The 21,082-nt window shown below is 32.2% G+C and overlaps 6 protein-coding genes across 7 annotated transcripts; 3 read left to right on the top strand and 3 right to left on the bottom strand.

Annotated features, from left to right (window-relative positions):
• Positions 1–4,565: 4,565 nt before the first annotated feature.
• LOC111677281 (E3 ubiquitin-protein ligase MARCHF6) lies at positions 4,566–9,108 on the bottom strand. The gene is made up of 4 exons (XM_023438377.2): positions 7,427–9,108; positions 7,180–7,363; positions 6,913–7,107; positions 4,566–6,632 (listed from the first exon to the last, which is right to left on the bottom strand). Exons 1-4 carry the CDS (start codon positions 8,857–8,859, stop codon positions 5,205–5,207), a joined length of 3,240 nt encoding a protein of 1,079 aa, XP_023294145.2. The 5' UTR covers positions 8,860–9,108; the 3' UTR covers positions 4,566–5,204.
• A 715-nt stretch (positions 9,109–9,823) lies between these two features.
• LOC111677256 (thioredoxin, mitochondrial) lies at positions 9,824–10,809 on the top strand. The gene is made up of 3 exons (XM_023438350.2): positions 9,824–9,977; positions 10,051–10,252; positions 10,309–10,809. The coding sequence occupies exons 2-3, from the start codon at positions 10,080–10,082 to the stop codon at positions 10,553–10,555; spliced, it is 420 nt and encodes a 139-aa protein (XP_023294118.2). The 5' UTR covers positions 9,824–9,977; positions 10,051–10,079; the 3' UTR covers positions 10,556–10,809.
• A 110-nt stretch (positions 10,810–10,919) lies between these two features.
• Positions 10,920–11,609, bottom strand: LOC111677264 (39S ribosomal protein L23, mitochondrial). The gene is made up of 2 exons (XM_023438361.2): positions 11,191–11,609; positions 10,920–11,123 (listed from the first exon to the last, which is right to left on the bottom strand). The coding sequence occupies exons 1-2, from the start codon at positions 11,482–11,484 to the stop codon at positions 10,965–10,967; spliced, it is 453 nt and encodes a 150-aa protein (XP_023294129.1). The 5' UTR covers positions 11,485–11,609; the 3' UTR covers positions 10,920–10,964.
• Positions 11,610–11,692: 83 nt separating this feature from the next.
• Positions 11,693–16,780, top strand: LOC111677284 (chromosome transmission fidelity protein 8 homolog). Its single transcript, XM_023438381.2, has 3 exons — positions 11,693–11,828; positions 16,196–16,322; positions 16,381–16,780. The coding sequence occupies exons 1-3, from the start codon at positions 11,809–11,811 to the stop codon at positions 16,678–16,680; spliced, it is 447 nt and encodes a 148-aa protein (XP_023294149.2). The 5' UTR covers positions 11,693–11,808; the 3' UTR covers positions 16,681–16,780.
• On the top strand, positions 13,300–16,212 carry LOC111677282 (general transcription and DNA repair factor IIH helicase subunit XPB). Its single transcript, XM_023438378.2, has 3 exons — positions 13,300–13,456; positions 13,512–14,552; positions 14,615–16,212. Exons 1-3 carry the CDS (start codon positions 13,405–13,407, stop codon positions 15,925–15,927), a joined length of 2,406 nt encoding a protein of 801 aa, XP_023294146.2. The 5' UTR covers positions 13,300–13,404; the 3' UTR covers positions 15,928–16,212.
• Positions 16,676–20,875, bottom strand: LOC111677283 (histone-lysine N-methyltransferase E(z)). 2 transcript variants are annotated; one of them, XM_023438379.2, is made up of 9 exons: positions 20,630–20,875; positions 19,771–20,568; positions 19,551–19,711; positions 19,373–19,387; positions 18,641–18,741; positions 18,249–18,435; positions 17,742–17,878; positions 17,249–17,678; positions 16,676–17,185 (listed from the first exon to the last, which is right to left on the bottom strand). In XM_023438379.2, exons 1-9 carry the CDS (start codon positions 20,752–20,754, stop codon positions 16,776–16,778), a joined length of 2,364 nt encoding a protein of 787 aa, XP_023294147.2. In that variant the 5' UTR covers positions 20,755–20,875; the 3' UTR covers positions 16,676–16,775. The 2 variants fall into 2 exon arrangements, with proteins under 2 accessions (XP_023294147.2, XP_023294148.2); XM_023438380.2 differs by lacking the exon at positions 19,373–19,387.
• Between the last annotated feature and the right edge of the window lie 207 nt (positions 20,876–21,082).

The following is a 21,082-nucleotide window of genomic DNA, read 5'->3' as shown; positions in this document are numbered from 1 at the left end:
ATAAAGATAATCTGTGATCACTTCGATTTCCTAATAAAAATCGATTTTTTGAGTGAAAACATAAAAGTCCATTTATCTTGGAAACTAGAAAAGATAGAGCTATAATAAAGATAATCTGTTATCACTTCTATTTCCTAATGAAAATCGATTATTTAAGTGAAAATATAAAAGTCCATTTATCTTGGAAACTAGAAGAGATAGGGCCAAAATAAAGTTAATCTGTGATCACTTCTATTTCCTAATAAAAATCGATTTTTGAGTGAAAACATAAAAGTCCATTTATCTTGGAAACTAGAAGAGATAGAGCCAAAATAAAGATAATCTGTGATCACTTCTGTTTCCTTATAAAATCGATTTATTGAGTGAAAACATAAAATTCCATTTATCTTGGAAACTAGAAGAGATAGAGGCAAAATAAAGATAATCTGTGATCACTTCTATTTCCCATCAAAAATCGACTTTTTGAGTGAAAAAATAAAATTCCATTTATCTTGGAAACTAGAAGAGATAGAGCCAAAATAAAGATAATCTGTGATCACTTCTATTTCGTAATGAAAATCGATTTTTTAGTGGAAACATTAAGTCCATTTATCTGGGAAACTAGAAGAGATAGAGCCAAAAGAAAGATAATCTGTGATCACTTCTATTTCTTAAAGAAAATCGTTTTTGAGTGAAAACATATAAGTCCATTTATCTTGGAAACTAGAAGAGATAGAGCCCAAAATAAAGATAATCTGTGATCACTTCTATTTCCCATCAAAAATCTATTTTTTAGTGGAAACATTAAAGTCCTTATCTTGGAAACTAGAAGAGATAGAGCCAAATAAAGATAATCTGTGATCACTTCTATTTCCTAATAAAGATCGATTTTTTGAGTGAAAAACACAAAAGTCCATCTATCTTGGAAACTAGAAGAGATAGAGCCAAGATAAAGATAATCTATAATCACTTCTATTTCGTAATGAAAATCGATTTTTTAAGTGAAAAATTAAAAGTCCATTGATTTTTGAAACTAGAAGAGATAGAGCCAAAATAAAGACAATCTGTGATCACTTCTATTTCCTAATGAAAATCGATTGTTTGAGTAAAAAACATTAAAGTCCATTTATCTTGGAAACTAGAAGAGATAGAGCCAAAATGAAGATAATCTGTGATCACTTCTATTTCTTAATGAAAATCGATTTTTTGTGTGAAAACATAAAGTCCATTTATCTTGGAAACTAGAAGAGATAGAGCCAAGATAAAGATAATCTATAATCACTTCTATTTCGTAATGAAAATCGATTTTTTAAGTGAAAAATTAAAAGTCCATTGATTTTTGAAACTAGAAGAGATAGAGCCAAAATAAAGACAATCTGTGATCACTTCTATTTCCTAATAAAGATCGATTGTTGTTTGAGTAAAAACATAAAAGTCCATTTATCTTGGAAACTAGAAGAGATAGAGCCAAAATGAAGATAATCTGTGATCACTTTTTTTCATACTATAAATTGACTTTTTGAGTGAAAACATAAAAGTCCATTTATCTTGAAAACTAGAAGAGATAGAGCCAAAACAATGATAATCTGTGATCACTTTTGTTTCCACAAAAAATCGACTTTTTGAGTGAAAACATAAAAGTCCATTTATCTTGAAAACTAGAAGAGATAGAGCCAAAATAATGATAATCTGTGATCATTTTTTTCCTACCAAAAATCGACTTTTTGAGTGAAAACATAAAAGTCCATTTATCTTGGAAACTAGAAGAGATAGAGCCAAAACAATGATAATCTGTGATCACTTTTTTTCTTACCAAAAATCGACTTTTTGAGTGAAAACATAAAAGTCCATTTATCTTGAAAACTAGAAGAGATAGAGCCAAAACAATGATCACTTTTTTCCTACCAAAAATCGACTTTTTGAGTGAAAACATAAAAGTCCATTTATCTTGGAAACTAGAAGAGATAAAGCCAAAACAACGATAATCTGTGATCACTTTTTTCTTACCAAAAATCGACTTTTTGAGTGAAAACATAAAAGTCCATTTATCTTGGAAAATAGTAGAGATGGAGCCACTTTTTTCCTACCGAAAATCGACTTTTTGAGTGAAAACATAAAAGTCCATTTATTTTGAAAACTAGAAGAGATAGAGCCAAAACAATGATAATTTGTGATCATTTTTTTTCATACCAAAAATCGACTTTTTGAGTGAAAACATAAAAGTCCATTTATCTTGGAAACTAGAAGAGATAGAGCCAAAACAATGATAATCTGTGATCACTTTTTTTCATACTATAAATTGACTTTTTGAGTGAAAACAAAAAAGTCCATTTATCTTGAAAACTAGAAGAGATAGAGCCAAAACAATGGTAATCTGTGATCTCTCTTGTTTCTACAAAAAATCGACTTTTTGAGTGAAAACATAAAAGTCCATTTATTTTGAAAACTAGAAGAGATAGAGCCTAAATAATGATAATCTGTGATCACTTTTTTTCCTACCAAAAATCGATTTTTTGAGTGAAAACATAAAAGTCCATTTATCTTGGAAACTAGAAGAGATAGAGCCAAAACAATGATAATCTGTGATCACTTTTTTTCGTACTATAAATTGACTTTTTGAGTGAAAACATAAAAGTCCATTTATCTTGAAAACTAGAAGAGAAAGAGCCAAAACAATGATAATCTGTGATCACTTTTGTTTCTACAAAAAATCGACTTTTTGAGTGAAAACATAAAAGTCCATTTATTTTGAAAACTAGAAGAGATAGAGCCAAAATAATGATAATCTGTGATCACTTTTTTCCTACCAAAAATCGACTTTTTGAGTGAAAACATAAAAGTCTATTTATCTTGGAAACTAGAAGAGATAGAGCAAAAACAATGATAATCTGTGATCATTTTTTTTCCCACCAAAAATCGACTTTTTGAGTGAAAACATAAAAGTCCATTTATCTTGGAAACTAGAAGAGGTAGAGCCAAAACAATGATAATCTGTGATCACTTTTTAAAAGTGATCACAGATTATCATTGTTTTGGCTCTATCTCTTCTAGTTTTCATAATAAATGGACTTTTATGTTTTCACTCAAAAAGTCGATTTTTGGTAAGAAAAAAAAGTGATCACAGATAATCATTGTTTTGGCTCTATCTCTTCTAGCTTCCAAGATAAATGGACTTTCAGGTTTTCACTCAAAAAGTCGATTTTTGGTAGGAAAAAATGTGATCACAGATTATCATTGTTTTGGCTCTATCTCTTCTAGTTTCCAAGATAAATGGACTTTTATGTGATCACTCAAAGAGTCGATTTTTGGTAAGAAAAAAAGTGATCACAGATTATCATTGTTTTGGGTATATCTCTTCTAGTTTTCAAGATAAATGGACTTTTATGTTTTCACTCAAAAAGTCGATTTTTGGTAAGAAAAAAAGTTATCACAGATTATCATTGTTTTGGCTCTATCTCTTCTAGTTTCCAAGATAAATGGACTTTCAGGTTTTCACTCAAAAAGTCGATTTTTTGTAGGAAAAAAAGTGATCACAGATTATCATTATTTTGGCTCTATCTCTTCTAGTTTCCAAGATAAATGGACTTTTATGTTATCACTCAAAGAGTCGATTTTTGGTAAGAAAAAAAGTGATCACAGATTATCATTGTTTTGGCTCTATCTCTTCTAGTTTCCAAAATAAATGAACTTTTATGTTTTCACTCAAAAAGTAAATTTTTGGTAGGAAAAAAAGTGATCACAGATTATTTTTGTTCTGGCTCTATCTCTTCTAGTTTACAAGATAAATAGACTTTTATGTTTCCACTCAAAAAGTCGATTCTTGGTCACAGATTTCGAAATCAGCTTCCATTTTTTATGAACACTAAAACAACATTTTTTTTGGTTTTCTTTTCACATTTCGTTTAATAATTTCTCAAAAAAAGAAGAAAAAATTGTTTATAGTTTTATTTAAAAGCTTAAAATTTATATCAAGTTTTTCTCGTTTAATTATTTTTTTTTTTAATTTTTTTAATTTTTTGAACTTTACTTTTTTCTTATATTTTTTGAGTTAAAAATTGTCTTTTTATTAATATAAATTACACATACAATTTTCAGTAAAGTGCATAAACTTAAATTTAATATTTTTAAAATATTTTGTAGCTAAAATTAAATCAAGAGAAACACAAGCCGCAATTATTTTAATATTATAATGTATTTAAATTAAAATTTTTAAACTTTTATAAAAAGAAAATTATTTATTTAGGATACTAATGATAATATATATAAACAACAAAAAATAAAGAAGAAACTAATTTTATAATTATAATATTATTTTGCTTTTGATGTCTGCATTATTTATTTAAGAATAATTTGATAAATAAATTTTGTTTTGCCAAGATTTTTTTTAATGTTCAAATAAATGAATTTATCCATTTTGTAAAAAAAGTTAATTAGTTATAATTTGTTTCATTTTAATGCGTTTAAAGTAGTTTAATTAATGTGTTTGTATATAAAGGTTGTAATACATACATATTGTATAATTTTGTGAATATAATACAAATTTTAATTAATACAGATTTTGAAATTTTCATTTTGTAGGAATTTTGTTTAGTTTGGAAATTGGTTAACTTTTAGAAAACTTATTTTGCCTGGTTACAGTGTAATGTTATCTCTTTACAATTAACAACAGAATCATCATCATCTGAATATGTCAAAATTCAAAGTGAATTTATCATTTAGATCATTGTTTTATATTTATATCATTCATTGATTTAATTTTAAGATCATTCATGTTTTAGAATTGTCGATAGTTGAAGAAAGAAAGAATATAAAAAGTTAAAAATTGCAACAATATGTGGTATTATTGATTGAGTGATTGACACAAAAGTTTATTCCAATAAAAATCTCAATATAGAATTATTAAGAAATTTAACTTAAGTATGTTTCTTACAAATGAACAGCAATATTTTTGGAAAATTCTAGAAAAGTTATAAGTTTTTTACAAAAAAAGTCTACAAAATTGTTATCCAAATAACTTGTGATTTCTTTGTTTTTTTAACGAATTAGTCGTTTAATTTATTTAACACTTATAAAAGAAAAGAAAAAACAAAACAAAAAAATATGTTTATGGAAAAAAATAAGCAAATTACTTGTTTTAGTTTTGCTAAATTTACTACAAAGATTATCCACTCCTTTCTTTAGAAAAAAAATATCCCAACGTCATTACTTATCTATTTGCGTAGTTTTTATAAAAGTTCATCTCTAACTAAATCTTGTACCAATTGTTGACGTTCCACTTCCTGTCTACGACGTCTTTCCAATTCAGCCTGTTCCACTATATTGGCAATGGGTACATTTTCCATTTCTTCCTGTTCACGGGCAGCGGCCGCAGCATCGGCTGCCTCTTGCTGTTGTTTCTTACGATGTTCATAGTTGACTAAACGTTGTCCCACCAAATACTTGTCCACCTTAATGGCTACATATAGCTTTTTGAATTGTCGTATTTGGAAACACACTAAACCAATGGCTCCAATAACCGAAAAGAATACTGGATATACAAAGTGTGCTATCTCTAATTGGACCCAGGGATCTTTAAAGAAAATGGGTAGTATAGAATGGGCCAATACATAAGGTATGGCCAAAGCTAGACCGAAACAGGTTATAACCGGCGTGGCCAATTCGCTGATTAAGAATTTCAAATCGATATCACGCAAACCATCACGATAGGCACGTTCTAAAGCCCGCTTCAAATGCCAATCGGGACCCATTAAGGTCAAGGCAATAGCTATTTTCGTGTATAAAACACCCAAGGCCCAATCTTGCCAAATAAAGTAGATGGGCGTTTGTCGTATGCCCACACGTACGGGAATAACTACCACCAACTCCAAAAGCATGCCAAAGAGTAAAGGTATGACTCCTAGCATTAAAACAATTATCAAAACGGGTAGAGCATAGGAGGCACCAACCTTAAGCCATTGTTTGATTTTATCCATTACCGCAGCTCGACCTTGTGGCAGTAAAGTAACCGCTATAGCTATGCCTCTTGTAATCATCCAACACAAATAAGTGCCTAATGCAGCTGTATATAATTCATGTGGTCGTGGTGTTACCTCAGTGCTTTGTACAACAACCTGTGTCGTTATGCTGCCCACCGACCACAATGACATTACCTGACGTCCTATCCACACGGGTACGGTTAGTGTCAGCAACGAAGCCACCACCAGTGATATACACATGAAGAATATCAAACCGCATAGTCTTATGGGAAATATTGAAGGCTTATCATAAGGTTGGAAGGCCACCGGTACATCACGATGTATTATGGCATGATGCACTGCCGCCAAATTACGCTCAGCTTGTGGAGGCGGTGGTGGTGGCGGAGGTGGTGCTTGTGGTTGTGCTTGTACAGGATTTGCTGCTTCTATATTATCTCCTGCTGCAGCTGCTTGATTTTCATTATCAGCATTGTTTTCCTGTTCATTATTCTCATTGTTTTCTGGGTTGTTTTCAGCATTGTTGGCTTGTTGTTGATTGGTGGGTTCTGCTGGCGGGTCATTGCTCAAGAGATAGCTGCGTATACCCAAAATCCATGAAACACAAATACACCAAATACGTAAAAGCTTTTTAAGCCAGACGCGTGTATGGGATTGTTCAAAGAAACCGGGCAAGATGATCTTGAAACGAAAAATAGTTGGCATAGCAAGGTAATATTAAGAAAACAGAGTATTCGACAATAATAGACGATCAATGTAATGAAAAGCGAACTTTTTTACAAAAAACGTTTACGATATAATAAAGTAATTGGATCCAATTAATTTTAGTGCAAATTGGTTAAATCACTTATTAGTGACAAAGAATTTTTAGCGTAATTTGAATTTGTTGTAAGCATTTTTCAATATCATTCGAACAGTTTTATTTATAATTATATGAATAAATATTATCAGACTAACTCACCTGTAAAAGTAAAAGTTGTAAACTTAATTCATTCACTTCCGAATCACCAGATAAGGTATAAGGTAAAAATGTGGGCCAAACTGTTTTCAGAATACGAATTGGCATCCAAAGCATAAGGAGTACAACAGAACCAAATATCATGGCCGAAGAAATCAAGCGACGAACATGTCTTAAAATGGGAAGATGTATCATTTCCTATAAAAAAAAAACCCAAACAAAACAAAAACCTTATTAAAAAACAAACACAAAGAAAAAATTTAAACTCACCTGAATAGGACTAAAATCGGGATCATTTAAATTGCGTAAAAACCAAAGAACACCAGGACGTAATACTTCTCGCAGCAGAGAAATAAACGCAGCAAAATAATAAACATAAACCATTCCAAACATCCAGTGAACAAAGAGCGATGTACCCGGTGCGGCGGTAAAACTAGCCTTGCGATCTTTAAGACTAAAACATAAAGAGAAAAAGATTAAGTTTTTTAAAACTATAATTTATTTAAAACAAACTTACGTAGCATCAAACAAGGGCAGTGAACAGATATCTAACCACCAGCCGCAAACCAAGGGCAAAACACCAATTTCCACCACCGACAATAGAGACACCTTCACCACTATATAGCACAAGCCTATAAGATTGCGAACTCTTCTCATATGGAATGCTTTTGCCAAAAAATGTAATACCACCAATATGTGTCCAATAAAACAATAACCAAATAAAGTAGTTAATAGGCCATGAAAATGTAGCAAAGGCTTATCGGCATTCAATAGATTCATCGATTGCAAGATAAAATGGCCAATGCAGTAGGGACAGAAGGCAAAGGCAAAAATTAACATGGTGTTTAGAGAAATGATCCAGAAAACATGTTCCAAAAACACTAATGAACCATCCAGTCCCAGTAGACGTTCCCAAGTCAACTCCTCGGCGGCACGATCCCATTCCATGGGATTCCAATTTGGTTCGTCGTTATCATTATCAGCAGCATTGGCGGCTGCATTGTTATTTGCATTGTTATTGGCGGCGCCTCCAGCTAAGGCGGGAGGTAATTGAGGACCAAATTCTAATGGAGGATCACCTTCATTTTCTGCCGGATCTGCTACAGCTGGAGCATTATTGTTCATAGGTTCTACAACAGGAGCTTCGGCATTGTTATCATTATTAGCAGCAGCTGGTACAGCCGGAGCAGCAACTGGCTCATTAGCATTCGCCTGATCTGCCAGTAGTTCAACCTCTTCTTCAGGAATAACTTCTTCCAAAATATTACCAACTCCTGGCTCGTTATCGGCAGCTGCGTTAGCTTCAACATCAGCTGCTGCCGCTCCCCCAAATTCAGGCAAAGGTATTAGATCTACATCATCCTCCCCATCATTGTTGCCACCACCTTCCGCCACAGCTGGGGCATCTTCACGTTCCAACCAGTCCGGACCACCACCAAGCAATATCTGCTCTCTCAACCACACCAAACCAATAAAGGACAAAAGCGTACAGGTCACTACAAAACAACCGCGAAAAACATCCGAAGCCAAATTTTCAGTAGAAAATATATCGAATGGCAATGTCATAATCATATCAAAAGATGACGCTCGAAACAAATAACGATACGTGCGGTATGCCGACAACGGAACAATTACAAACCAAGCCAAACCGACCAGAGTATAATGAGCCCATGACTTTGCCGCCTTCATGATGGCCGATATTAAACCCCCAGCCACATCACGCAAAGGCAATACACGGGGCATATCGGGCGAGTATATGGGTTGGAAACTAAAACGGTGACCACATAGCTCACAGTATTCCTTGTGCGAATAACGCATCCATTGCATTAAACAATCCTGATGTATATACTTTATACTGCCCGTACAGACGCAAGGATAGAAAAGAGGACGATCCGACTGAGCCTCACAACGACAAACGCGACAAATGTCGCCTTGTGACAAATCATCCATTGTTTACAACAAAAAAAAAGCTATCAACTTTTCTTCACTTTCCACAATCTTTATTTAGGCATTAGGAGTTTTTGCTATATATAGCCTTTTCTCTTCACTTTATTTGTTTAATTTTACTGCAATTTGTTCTTCTTTTTTATGTTTTCGCAATATTTTATAAAAATTTTCCTTCCACAAAATTCTTCTTTCTTTATTAATTTCACACGTAAATTTATCAGCCAGCTGTTTGTTTCTCATGTAATGTTGTTGTTGTTATCGATGTGAATAAAACATAATTTTTTAACATACTTTTTCCCAGAGTTGTACTTAGTAGGAAGTATTGTGTTCTTAGTACTTTTTTTAAATGCAGAATGTATAAGGGTAAGGGTATTCTATATTTATGTGTTAAATTTGAATATCAAATGTAAAAGATTTTCATCAGTAAAATATTGCAATTCTCAAATATAGCCCATTCAAACCGAGTCGAAATTAAGTAATTTGGAATCGAAATTACACATTAAATCTTACCTTGAAGACCAGTGTTTTTGACAATTTTGCTGACAGTTCAGATAATTGTTTGCACATATTTTGACACCTATTGCACATACATTATGTAGGTATATTAAAATTATAGGTATATTAAACACTTTTATAATATTAATATAAATTTCTCTATTTTTATTTGATTTTTAAATTGTGTTTTCGTTCATGGTTGTAAAAACATGTATTTTCTCTTCTAAGACAGGAATGTTCATTGTAATTTCAACTTAATTTCAATGAAATTAAGCAAAGTCGATTTTTAACTAAATGAAAAATGTCGAAAACTTTTCGTTTCAACTACTACTTCAACCCTACTTCATAACCGTCATACAAAAATACAACCCAGATAAACCAGAGCTACCACACATAAAGCAGAAATACAATACTGACGCATATGTCTGGCAACTTTTCACACAGCAGTCGTTACTCATACAGTATGTTCAGTGTTGTTTATCAAAAATTAAAAAAAACAACAAAAACATCCTCATGCCATATGTTCAGTGCTATTCATTGAAAACTAAATAAAAAGCAACAAAAACATCATCATTATTTTTATCAAATTTATCATTGTTCGGAAAGAAAATTTTCTAGCGTGTAAAGTAAGTTTATTTTGTCAAATTGCCAAGTAATAAAATTAAAAATCTTTAGCTTTATATATTTATAAATTTTTAGGAAATAATCAAAGAAATTAACAGTAAAATATGTTGCGCACTATTTTCCAAAAAACTGGACAAAATCTTTTGCCTCGTCTTGGTCAACGGACAGTGGCCACTAGCGGCATTAAAAATGAGATTTTCAACGTACAAAGCTCAGAAGATTTCGAAAATAAAGTCAAGAAGAGTGATAAGGTTGTGATAGTTGACTTTTTTGCAACGTAAGTTTTGTGATGAAATTCTTGATTAAGAAGATTATATAATTTATTTTGTGTAGATGGTGTAATCCCTGCAAAATGTTGACTCCACGTTTGGAATCGATTGTAGGAGAAAAAGCTGGAGCCGTTAAATTGGCTAAAGTAGATATCGATGAACACAGTGAATTGGCTTTGGATTATGATGTAGCTGCTGTGCCCGTTCTCATGGCCATGAAAGATGGCAAGGTGGTCAACCGTATGGTGGGTTTACAAGATACCGACAAGCTTAGAGCATGGATAGAAAAAACTGTTGAAGAAAACAAGTAAATGATACGTAAAGGTGCCCGAAGAAAATAATTTTATTTTAAGATTTGTTAAACATTTATTCCGATGAGCATATCCCAAAAAGCAGCTTTAATTTCGATAATTTCTATATATTTTCAATGTTATCTTTTTGGTATCATCTAATGATCTGAGAAAGATAAAAATCTAATAAACAAATTGGTAAAAATCTTTGCCAATCCAAACTGTTAATAAATTTCTATTTTTAGTGATATTCTAAAGATGATTTCCGATACAAATGTTTTTTTTCTATAAATATAGTTTAAGCAAACAATAAATCAATCAATTTATGCCTATATAATCGTCTGAAGACCCATAGAGAAACCTTTTATTAAAAACGTATCAAATATTTTTGGATTTTTTTTTTAAATTTTATTAACAAATATCAACCTAACTAAATTGAATACCATCCTGGTGTACCAGGTCTCTTTTTATTGCGTTCCAGAAAATCTCTAAAGCCCTTCTTTGAATCATCCAATGCCTTCTCGTCGCTCTTTTTGGTCTCCGCCTTTTTAGCAAATAAATCGGGGAAGGTAAATTCCATTGTTTTAGGCTAAAAAAAACAATTAAATCAAAACTTTTGCTCTACAAAATATCCCTCAATCCCTCCCAGAACTCACCATAGTTACATAAGCTATTTTCATATCATCATTTTTGGTAACATAGCCATAAGTTGTATCACGTTTTGTAGATCCCAATTCAATACGGGTTCGCACATCTACAACAGGAATTTTGTATATTTTCTCTAAATAATTTTTAACATCGTATTTTGTCATTTCCATCGAGACGGAAAATGTGGCGACGTTTTTTGGTTGTTCCTCTAGTGGACGTATCAGTTTCATCCAAAAATTGGGTAGGAAAACACGTAATTGTGGATTGCCACGTTGATAAATGGGATACCAGCGACTAGACATAACTTATTTTTATGTTTTATATAAACTTTAATTAATAAATTTTAATTATTTTATAAAATTGTAAAAAATCGTGATTTTTTGCAAATAAACGATATTAGCTAAACAGCTGTTTAGTTTTATTTCGCCTTGACTTAATTGCTTAAAATAGTAGCAAAACAATTTTATTTTTAATGGCAAAAACTAACAATGGTAGCACTTTCAACCATATGTTTTGGCGCTGGAATCTAGGAACTGTATACAATATATTGTCTGTGAAATTTTTTGTTTTTTTCTTAAATTTAGTGTTTAAAGTAATTTATATTGACTCTTAGTGTGATAATAACCATGCCAGTTTTAATAAAAACGTAAGTTTATATTAACTTCATTGTTTATTTGCCATTGTTTACATTGATTTTGTTGGCAATTTGTGTGCATTTGAGTTAGGGTTGCCAATAGTCTTTTTCAAAAATTTTCAATTGTATATCTGGGAAATAAAAATATCCAGCTTTAAAGTTAAATTAATAAAATGTCAAAACAATTTATGTTTAGAAAAATTAAGACTTAACTCTTAGTTTTTCTTTCGACGAAAGGTGAAGGGTAAAAACGCTTTTGGAACAAATCTAGACAGCCGTAAAATTAATATATTTGATTAATCTATTATTACATTTTGATATATTTTCTTTTTATTAAAATATTTCTGAAAATTCAGCATTTATGTACAATTGTAAGTTATTTTTGCAATTGCATTAAACGTCTTAATACCTTTAAGGGGATTTTTAATAAATAATTATTTATTAAAAATCCCAAAACGTTGCCCTACATTTAAATAAATTTTTTCATAAAACTATGTCAACACTATTTGTTTCTACACCGCTGAAATTACCCTAAAAGAACAGTGACAGTCATTTAACCGGTCATTTGACTGGCAAATCGATCAAAGTTTCCATCAAAAGTTTCTATCTGTTTCTTAAGGGCAATATGTAAAAAGTGATGGAAACTTTTGTGTACATGTGATTTTGCATCACCCTCGCACTTATGAATTCTATCGACTTTAAAACATATATTTGAGCTGCTCACTCTTTTGCTTTTTACCAATCAAGGATGATGGAAATGTTAGTCACGATTGACTAATCATTCTTTATGGATATATCCATCACAGTTGACCGATCACACTTGATGAATTTATCCGTCAAATCTGACGGCTATGCCAATTTATAATAAAACACAATTTATTAACATTTTAAGACATATATTTTTAATTTTATTAATATACATAAATTATTTATCATTTCACCATTTTACATACCTCACAGAATGTAAAATCCTCCTATGCTCCTTTTAATTTGTGGAAATAAATTGTCTGTAAAGAAATGCATATAAATATTGAAATATAAAAATTAAAAGTAAATATGTATTCATATTACCACAAATAGATTAAACTCCGAAGTGTATATTCTCAGCTCCACTTCCTGCACCGTTTTTAAATTATAATAAATCTCTTTATTTTTAATAATGTTAGTTTAATTTTTCTTTAATTTTTTGCTCCTTGATCCTTGGCTTTCACTGAAATAATTAATTTATGCGACGGAAAACACAATATCAGTCAAATGTAGTTGTTTCACTCTTTCATATGCAAATGAAACCCTTTATCACACATTGAGTACATCAACAGTCATTTTACCGGTCATTTGACCGTCATTATTGATGGAATTATCCATTAACTATTTTTTTTGCAATTTTTAAAGAAAAATGTTGCAAGTGTGTTAGTAAAATCATTTTGTATGTGTTAGTTTCGGTCATACATTTCTTGTAGGGTAGTAAACAAACTGTTGACAAGACGAATTCGCCTTGTAAACTGTCACAAATTTCATTTTCTTCGGATTGTTTGCCGTCGATGATTGGAATTTCATATTTCTGTGAAAAAATAAATTAAATTAAATAATGGGACCACCAAAGAAATCCAAAAAAGATAAATTCGGTGGAGACAAATTTGGTAAGTCTAGATATTCTTACCTCATAAGCTTTATAATTACATTATAATCTAATAGGTAAAAAACGACGAGCCGAAGATGAGGCCTACACACAGCTTGTTGATGACAACGATACCATCGATATTAGTGAATCTGATGGAATACCGGGAGCAGCCTCTAAGAATGCGGAAACTAATGATGATGGCATAAATACCGATGAATATGGTGCCAAAGATTATCGTTCACAAATGGAACTTAAAGTGGATCACAACAATCGTCCTTTGTGGGTGGCACCGAATGGTCATATATTTTTGGAATCCTTCTCTCCTGTTTATAAACATGCTCATGATTTTCTAATTGCCATCTCGGAACCTGTCTGTCGTCCCGAACATATACACGAATACAAATTAACAGCCTACAGTTTATATGCCGCGGTATCGGTTGGTCTGCAGACCCATGACATTGTTGAGTATTTAAAGAGATTAAGTAAAACTAGTATTCCTGAGGGTATTATTGAATTCATTAAACTGTGTACTTTATCGTATGGCAAAGTTAAATTGGTTTTAAAACATAATCGTTATTTTATTGAATCTCCTCATCCGGATATTTTACAAAAGTTGCTCAAAGATCCAGTTATACAGACGTGTCGCTTAAAGCGTGAAGAAGGAGATGCGTTTATACAGGGCACTGTAGAGGGTAAAGCTATAACTCAGTTTGGTACAAAATTACCCGATGGTACAGTTAAGGGGGCTGATGGTAAGACGGAAACAAATGCTGCTGGTACTCTTAATGCAGATGGCACAACAGCTGTACCCGATGATATTACAAATTTTTATGATAAAATTGATAACGAGGAGGAAGATGAGGATGAGGCAAATTTAAAAACGGTTTCATTTGAAGTTAATCAGGAAAAAATTGAAGTTATACAGAAACGTTGCATAGAAATTGAACATCCTCTGCTGGCAGAGTATGATTTTCGTAATGATACACACAATCCAGACATAAATATTGATTTAAAACCTGCTGCTGTGTTGAGACCCTATCAGGAGAAGAGTTTGCGCAAAATGTTTGGTAATGGACGCGCCAGATCAGGTGTTATTGTACTGCCTTGTGGTGCAGGTATGTTTTAAAGTAATATCTATTAAATTAATGCAACATTTTCATATCTTCTAATATTTTAGGTAAATCTTTAGTTGGTGTTACTGCCTGCTGTACCGTGCGCAAACGTGCCTTGGTTTTATGCAACAGTGGTGTCTCAGTCGAACAGTGGAAACAACAGTTCAAAATGTGGTCTACCGCTGATGACAGCATGATTTGTCGTTTCACTTCTGAGGCTAAAGATAAACCTATGGGATGCGGCATTCTAGTCACAACCTATTCTATGATCACTCACACTCAAAAACGTTCTTGGGAAGCAGAGCAGACAATGCGTTGGCTACAGGAACAGGAATGGGGCATAATGGTATTGGATGAAGTACATACTATTCCAGCCAAAATGTTTCGTAGAGTTTTAACTATAGTACAGTCTCACTGTAAACTTGGTTTGACTGCCACCTTGTTGCGTGAAGATGACAAAATTGCCGATTTGAATTTCCTTATTGGTCCTAAACTATATGAAGCCAATTGGTTGGAGCTACAAAAGAAGGGCTTTATTGCTCGTGTACAGTGTGCCGAGGTGTGGTGTCCAATGTCTCCAGAATTCTATCGTGAATACTTGACTGCCAAGACTTCCAAGAAAATGTTACTTTACGTTATGAATCCATCCAAATTCCGCAGTTGCCAGTTTCTTATTAAATATCATGAAAAAAGAGGTGACAAAACGATTGTCTTCTCGGACAATGTGTTTGCTTTGAAACATTATGCCATCAAAATGAATAAGCCTTTCATTTATGGTCCTACCTCACAAAATGAACGTATACAAATTTTACAAAATTTCAAATTCAATCAAAAAGTCAACACCATTTTTGTATCAAAAGTGGCCGATACTAGTTTTGATTTACCCGAAGCTAATGTGCTTATACAGATTTCCTCACATGGTGGTTCACGTCGTCAGGAGGCTCAGCGTTTAGGTCGTATTTTGCGTGCTAAAAAGGGTGCCATTGCGGAGGAATATAATGCCTTCTTCTACACGCTTGTTTCGCAGGACACCATGGAAATGAGTTATTCTCGCAAACGTCAACGTTTCTTGGTCAATCAGGGTTACAGTTATAAAGTTATTACACATTTAAGTGGCATGGACACAGATCCCGACTTATTTTATAAAACCCGTGAGGAACAGTCCCAATTGTTGCAGCAAGTTTTGTCTGCTTCCGATCAGGACTGTGAAGATGAAAAGATTCCGGGTGAACCAGGCTATCGTCCAGGCGGTTCTAGTACCATGAAACGTGGCGGCTTAAGTTCTATGTCGGGAGGTGATGATGCTATTTACTATGAACATCGTAAAAAGAATTCTGGAAATGTGCATCCATTGTTTAAGAAATTCAGAGGAGTTTAAAATAATGTAAAACTATGCATGTAATGCTGATGTTAATATTAATTAAATGTACTACAAATAAATAGAATATATTTTGAATTATGAATGGCTGATTTGTTTTATAAAGTCAGAATTTTGGTTAGTCCTTTATAACAGATATACGTTCGTATAGAACTTAATATATTGCATATAGTTTAGGTTTAAAATGAAAATAATCCTTTGTGTAATCTCAAAATAGTGGTCAGAGACCAATATATTTCCAATAATAACCGAAACTTCCATTTTTTAGCAAAACCTCTAGCGGCTTAAAAGAATGGGCCATTCTTGAACTGCAGGGAGATCTGGAGGTGCGATCTAATGAAGATATGCACGATCAATTTGTGGGAGATCTCTACTATAACAAATATGGTCAACCAGTAAGTTTGTTTACAAACATTTATTCCCAATTAAATAATTATTATTTAATACCCACAGATTTTAATTATCGGTCATCATATTTTACAAGGCAGAGAACAAAAACTCGAAAAACCTTTTGCCGTCTTGGAAAAATCAAAAACCAGTGAAGGTCAACATTTATTCGATCAAACTGTAGGCAATTTAAATGCCAGCGTTATGAACAACACTGTCGATCGTACGCTGCTCGATAATACGGTGGCTTTGGAAAACAAATCAAGACAGAAAAGTGAATACACCGTGCAGGCTGTTATAACCAAAAAGTTGATCTTTAAATCTAGACCCAAACCCATTATAGCAAATGTAGCAAAAAGTGTTTAGATTTCAAATTGATTTTATTCAATATTTTTTCCACTAAATTTAAGAAAAAAGAAATAATTAAAAGTACACGAAAATAATAATAAAAAAATTTTAAATTAAACAATTTCCATTTCACGTTCAATGCCCACAAATTTCAATTGTTCGGTAGGACCGTATCTATAGTCAAAGAATAGTTCTTCTCCTGGTTGTATAGCACGTTTAGCAAATATACCAATACGATGATCGCCAGTGACCATCATTACCTTAGCATAGCAATTGGGATTGATGGAATGATTGGCAAAACGTATTTTATTTCCCTTACGCGTAGCATCTACCACAAAATCATTATTCAAATTGAAAAGGAAAGAACACATGTATTTATCATACACTTTGCCACGACGATCGGCTTCATCTTGTGAAATAATTTCACCGCAATATTCCGAAATGAATTCATTCTTTTGTGCACCCTCCTTAAGGAATATACCCCAACCGGCCACATCGGAGGGAGCCATTAGTAAATGTTTATCTGTTCAAAATAATTAAGTAAATTTCCGAAGTTTTTGGTAAACATAAAAAAAAACAAACTTACGTAGACCCCTTTGTACACAAACATTTTTGCAAGTGATTTTAGTCAATTTAAATTGATCCGCTCCACATGCTTGACACAAATCCGGATCACATTCACGTACGGCCAAATAACAGGGACACTGTTTAGTGTTACATTGAGCTTTGCAACGACAGCCTGGAAAACGATTCTGGCAATCACTGCTACAGTTGCAGAATTTTTCACAAAAGTTTTGTGTTTGTATGCAAGAACAATTCATATCGCAAGGACCGGGATGATCACATGGTGTATAATTGTAGACATGATTCGAGGTGGAATCCTTTTTCAATTGTATCTTGCGACAATGCAAAGACCACAAACGTTGCTTCTTTTTCTTCTTGCGTGGTGGTGTATAATCCTGACGCAATTCTTCAATACAAAATTCGGCAGCCTCTTTTTGGGCAAATTCATAAACCTAAAGAAAAATTGTTTAAAGTTTTCTTTTTCTTCAAATATTAGATGTATATGTTTATATTACCTGTTGGCAGGTTTTCGTTAACATGGTTTGTGCGATGGCACAGTAATTTTTCAAAAACACTTTATGTAGCGTGCGAAAGAGCGATTGATCAGCTCCAGTCCAGTCACACTTGGCATTTGATGTATTCATCATTCCAGCTGTTATGAGAGAGAGTTATGTGTTGTTTAAGAAATAGAATCAGTCTATAGTTTAAATTATAAACTAAACAGATTCTAGTTTTTATACACAAAGGAAACTATCTGTCTGTCTGTCTGTCTATCTATCTATCTATCTATCTATCTATCTATATTTCTATCTATCTATCTATCTATCTATCTATCTATCTATCTATCTATCTATCTATCTATCTATCTATCTATCTATCTATCTATCTATCTATCTATCTATCTATCTATATATCTATATATCTATCTATCTATCTATCTATCTATCTATCTATCTATCTATCTATCTATCTATCTATCTATCTATCTATCTATCTATCTATCAATCTATCGATTAACTTACCCATTATAGAACTAATTTCCGCGGCAGCTGCGCTGGTTACAGTTCCATTTTCCTTTGTTTGATCATTGTTAAACTCTTTGTTGCTAAATTGACTGTTGCTATCATTACTATCCTCTGAACTGGCCTCATTACAGGAATCAATAGGAGGAGTTTTACTGTCCGCGGCCAACTTTTCTTTCATACCATCCTATAGTTTTAAGGAAAAAAAATTATTTAAATTTGTTATACAATTCAATAATAATTTTCAAATTAAAAATTATTTTCCAATTAATTTTAATCCAAAAGATGCTAAAAACTTGTTGCAAATAGTAGAGATTTTACGAAAAATGTGTTAGACTTTTGTTGGATTTTTTAGTGAAATGATGTAGTCTAAATTACAAATATCTACTTACCAATAGCATATAACAATTATTACTGCAGGGTTCCGTAAATGGTTTAATTTCGGGAAAACGACGTTTTTGTAAGTTAGGACCAGCATGACCAACTTGTAGACCTATGGAAAAGAAATTTATTAATAAATATTTTTAACCTGTAAACTGTGCGAAACTCAAACTAAATTGAAATGATTATTATAGAAATGCCATTGAGTTTGTTATTTGTTGGTTGATCAGTTTGATTTGAAAATGAATTAGAGAAACATTAGAACATTTCAAATGCTTAGTTTTATTTGTTTGAATAGTGCTAAGCAAAAATGGAGTTCGTCAACAATTTAAACCATAACATACAGTACAACATAATGCCAATTTTAGGAGAATAGGGGAAAAAGTTTCAAATCATACATATACAAACACATACATAATTATTTTCGACTTCCCCTTAATCTATAGTTAAAAGAAGGTAAAGTTTTTGAAAATTATATTAAAATAATGTTAAAACCAAAAGGTATGCGGTAAAATGAGTTGTTTGCATAGTTTTAACTGGTTTAATTTGATTGTTTGAAAGTCAAGTTAAGGATGCTTTTTTTGTTGATATTTTACATATTTCTGAATTTGTTAATTTCTGAATGCCTGAAAAAAATCTGAAGTATGAAAACATCGAATGTATGGTAGAAAAATGGATTGGTGGTGGTCATGATGGTGTAGCAACATTCAATAAGAAAACATAGAACAACAGCTACAACTCACCGTGAGTTGGATGACCTAAATTTGTTGTAATTTTTTTTTAACATTTTTATGTTCAAACGGCATTAAATTTTTTTTAACACAATCATTTTTTAAACCGATTTAAAAAAAGATAAAAAAAGTTATATATTTTAATTATAATTAAATAATTGAAATAACTTTAAAATAATTATATACTTACGATGCAAAAAACAATCATATTTAAAACAACGTCTACAGAAGAGGGTGTGAAAAGAGTGTAAAGTTCTTTCACGTGAAACACTTTCGGCCTTTTCACCATCTATATTGGGTGTACATTCTTGAGGACGTTCCGGATCCTGATGTTCGGTAAGTTCTATGTATCTAAAAGTTAAATATATATAAATAATATGTAACTGGTTGTTTAAACTAAATAAGCTTACTTTTCTTTTAATTCTTGTGGAGTTCCCTTATCGGGAAAATTAGAACTTATAGCTTGGAATATAATAGGTGGTGGAAATGGCATTTTCTCCTTGACCGGATCTAGTTTTTCTTCCTCCGTTTTTTCTTCAGATTTCACTTCTTTAGCGTCATCTGACTTTTCATCGTTTTTATCTTGCAATTTTTCCGACTTTTTGTCCTCTTCTTTAGACTCTTCTTCTTCAGATAACTTATTTTCCGATTTTAATTCATCCGATTTTTTCTCTTTATCTTTTTCATCCTCTACCTCTACACTATCTTTTTTCTCCTTATCCTCCTTGCTTACCTTACCTTTTACATCCTTATCCTCCTTGACAGCCTCAATTTTCAAAGGCACTCCTGTAATATCCTCAATTTCTTTGGGATAATTACGCATCAAGGCATGAACCAATTCCACAAATATAGCATCATCCATAAATGAAGGATCTTTATCACCATGAACCTTGCCATCATAATTTTTAATTAATTCTTCGATAAATTTGCCATCTTTATCGAGAACTTCATCACCCATGTAGGGAATGTTATGTAAAACAGTTTCATCCTCTACCATAAAATTCTGTTGAGTGGGCGCCCAGGTGTACATAGTGGGTATGGGAGTTACGGCATTAATAACACATATCGGCACCTGCTGTAAACCAGAACCATTGTACATGGTAACTTCGGCACGCTTAACACAATCCACATGAGGCGGATCATAGGGTTGGACCTGCCAAACCTTAGGCTCACAATACAAGTCCTGTACATTGTAATTGTGTTCGTCCCTAAAGAAAATTTATATATTTTTTATTAAAATAATTTTTTTTTCTTTTTCTCAACAATTACCAATTTTTAATCCACGCTTCTTTTATCTCATCAGCTCTTTTGTAGCGTTTTTGCTGTCTTATTTTAATATATTCTTTTTTAACGCGTCTTTTCCATTCCAGCGGTACTTTTACATTATTCGGCATTTTAATTTAATTAATTTATTTTAATATTTTTTCATAAATTATTATAAAATGTATTAAAACTGTCCGTAAATTTTTACTTGTTTACTCGGCGTCTGCAAAATATTTGTTGCACAAATGCCAACACAAAAGAGATTGAAGAAGGCGCAAAAATGTGTTTCAAAAAAAATAAGAGTTCGCAGGGATGGGAGCAATAAATTTAAATCTGAAAAATTTACCTTATATGCAATTTCTGTCTAATAAAAGATCGTTATGAAACTATGTAATAAGTGCATCCTGATTTTTATTTTTCACTTAATAAATATATATATTTAATCATTTTTTTATGTTT

The sequence above is a fragment of the Lucilia cuprina genome, chromosome 5 (genome assembly GCF_022045245.1).
Source record: "Lucilia cuprina isolate Lc7/37 chromosome 5, ASM2204524v1, whole genome shotgun sequence".
NCBI classification, from domain to species: Eukaryota; Metazoa; Arthropoda; class Insecta; order Diptera; family Calliphoridae; genus Lucilia; species Lucilia cuprina.
This window is presented reverse-complemented; position numbering and strand designations above follow the sequence as displayed.

What these genes read in the sequence shown, in the direction of transcription:
- LOC111677281 (XM_023438377.2), bottom strand. Translation starts at nt 8,859, where the DNA reads ATGGATGATTTGTCACAAGGCGACATTTGTCGCGTTTGTCGTTGTGAG. An exon ending in CTGCCCTTGTTTGATGCTAC is followed by an intron (nt 7,364 to 7,426) that starts GTAAGTTTGTTT and finishes TTTATGTTTTAG; the next exon opens with TCTTAAAGATCGCAAGGCTA. An exon ending in CCGATTTTAGTCCTATTCAG is followed by an intron (nt 7,108 to 7,179) that starts GTGAGTTTAAAT and finishes TTTTTTTTATAG; the next exon opens with GAAATGATACATCTTCCCAT.
- LOC111677256 (XM_023438350.2), top strand. Translation starts at nt 10,080, where the DNA reads ATGTTGCGCACTATTTTCCAAAAAACTGGACAAAATCTTTTGCCTCGT. An exon ending in ATAGTTGACTTTTTTGCAAC is followed by an intron (nt 10,253 to 10,308) that starts GTAAGTTTTGTG and finishes TATTTTGTGTAG; the next exon opens with ATGGTGTAATCCCTGCAAAA.
- LOC111677264 (XM_023438361.2), bottom strand. Translation starts at nt 11,484, where the DNA reads ATGTCTAGTCGCTGGTATCCCATTTATCAACGTGGCAATCCACAATTA. An exon ending in AAATAGCTTATGTAACTATG is followed by an intron (nt 11,124 to 11,190) that starts GTGAGTTCTGGG and finishes TGTTTTTTTTAG; the next exon opens with CCTAAAACAATGGAATTTAC.
- LOC111677284 (XM_023438381.2), top strand. Translation starts at nt 11,809, where the DNA reads ATGCCAGTTTTAATAAAAAC. An exon ending in ATGCCAGTTTTAATAAAAAC is followed by an intron (nt 11,829 to 16,195) that starts GTAAGTTTATAT and finishes TCCATTTTTTAG; the next exon opens with CAAAACCTCTAGCGGCTTAA. An exon ending in ATAACAAATATGGTCAACCA is followed by an intron (nt 16,323 to 16,380) that starts GTAAGTTTGTTT and finishes TAATACCCACAG; the next exon opens with ATTTTAATTATCGGTCATCA.
- LOC111677282 (XM_023438378.2), top strand. Translation starts at nt 13,405, where the DNA reads ATGGGACCACCAAAGAAATCCAAAAAAGATAAATTCGGTGGAGACAAA. An exon ending in ATTCGGTGGAGACAAATTTG is followed by an intron (nt 13,457 to 13,511) that starts GTAAGTCTAGAT and finishes ATAATCTAATAG; the next exon opens with GTAAAAAACGACGAGCCGAA. An exon ending in TGTACTGCCTTGTGGTGCAG is followed by an intron (nt 14,553 to 14,614) that starts GTATGTTTTAAA and finishes CTAATATTTTAG; the next exon opens with GTAAATCTTTAGTTGGTGTT.
- LOC111677283 (XM_023438379.2), bottom strand. Translation starts at nt 20,754, where the DNA reads ATGCCGAATAATGTAAAAGTACCGCTGGAATGGAAAAGACGCGTTAAA. An exon ending in ATAATTGTTATATGCTATTG is followed by an intron (nt 18,436 to 18,640) that starts GTAAGTAGATAT and finishes TTAAAACTATAG; the next exon opens with GATGGTATGAAAGAAAAGTT. An exon ending in GGAAATTAGTTCTATAATGG is followed by an intron (nt 17,879 to 18,248) that starts GTAAGTTAATCG and finishes CTCTCATAACAG; the next exon opens with CTGGAATGATGAATACATCA.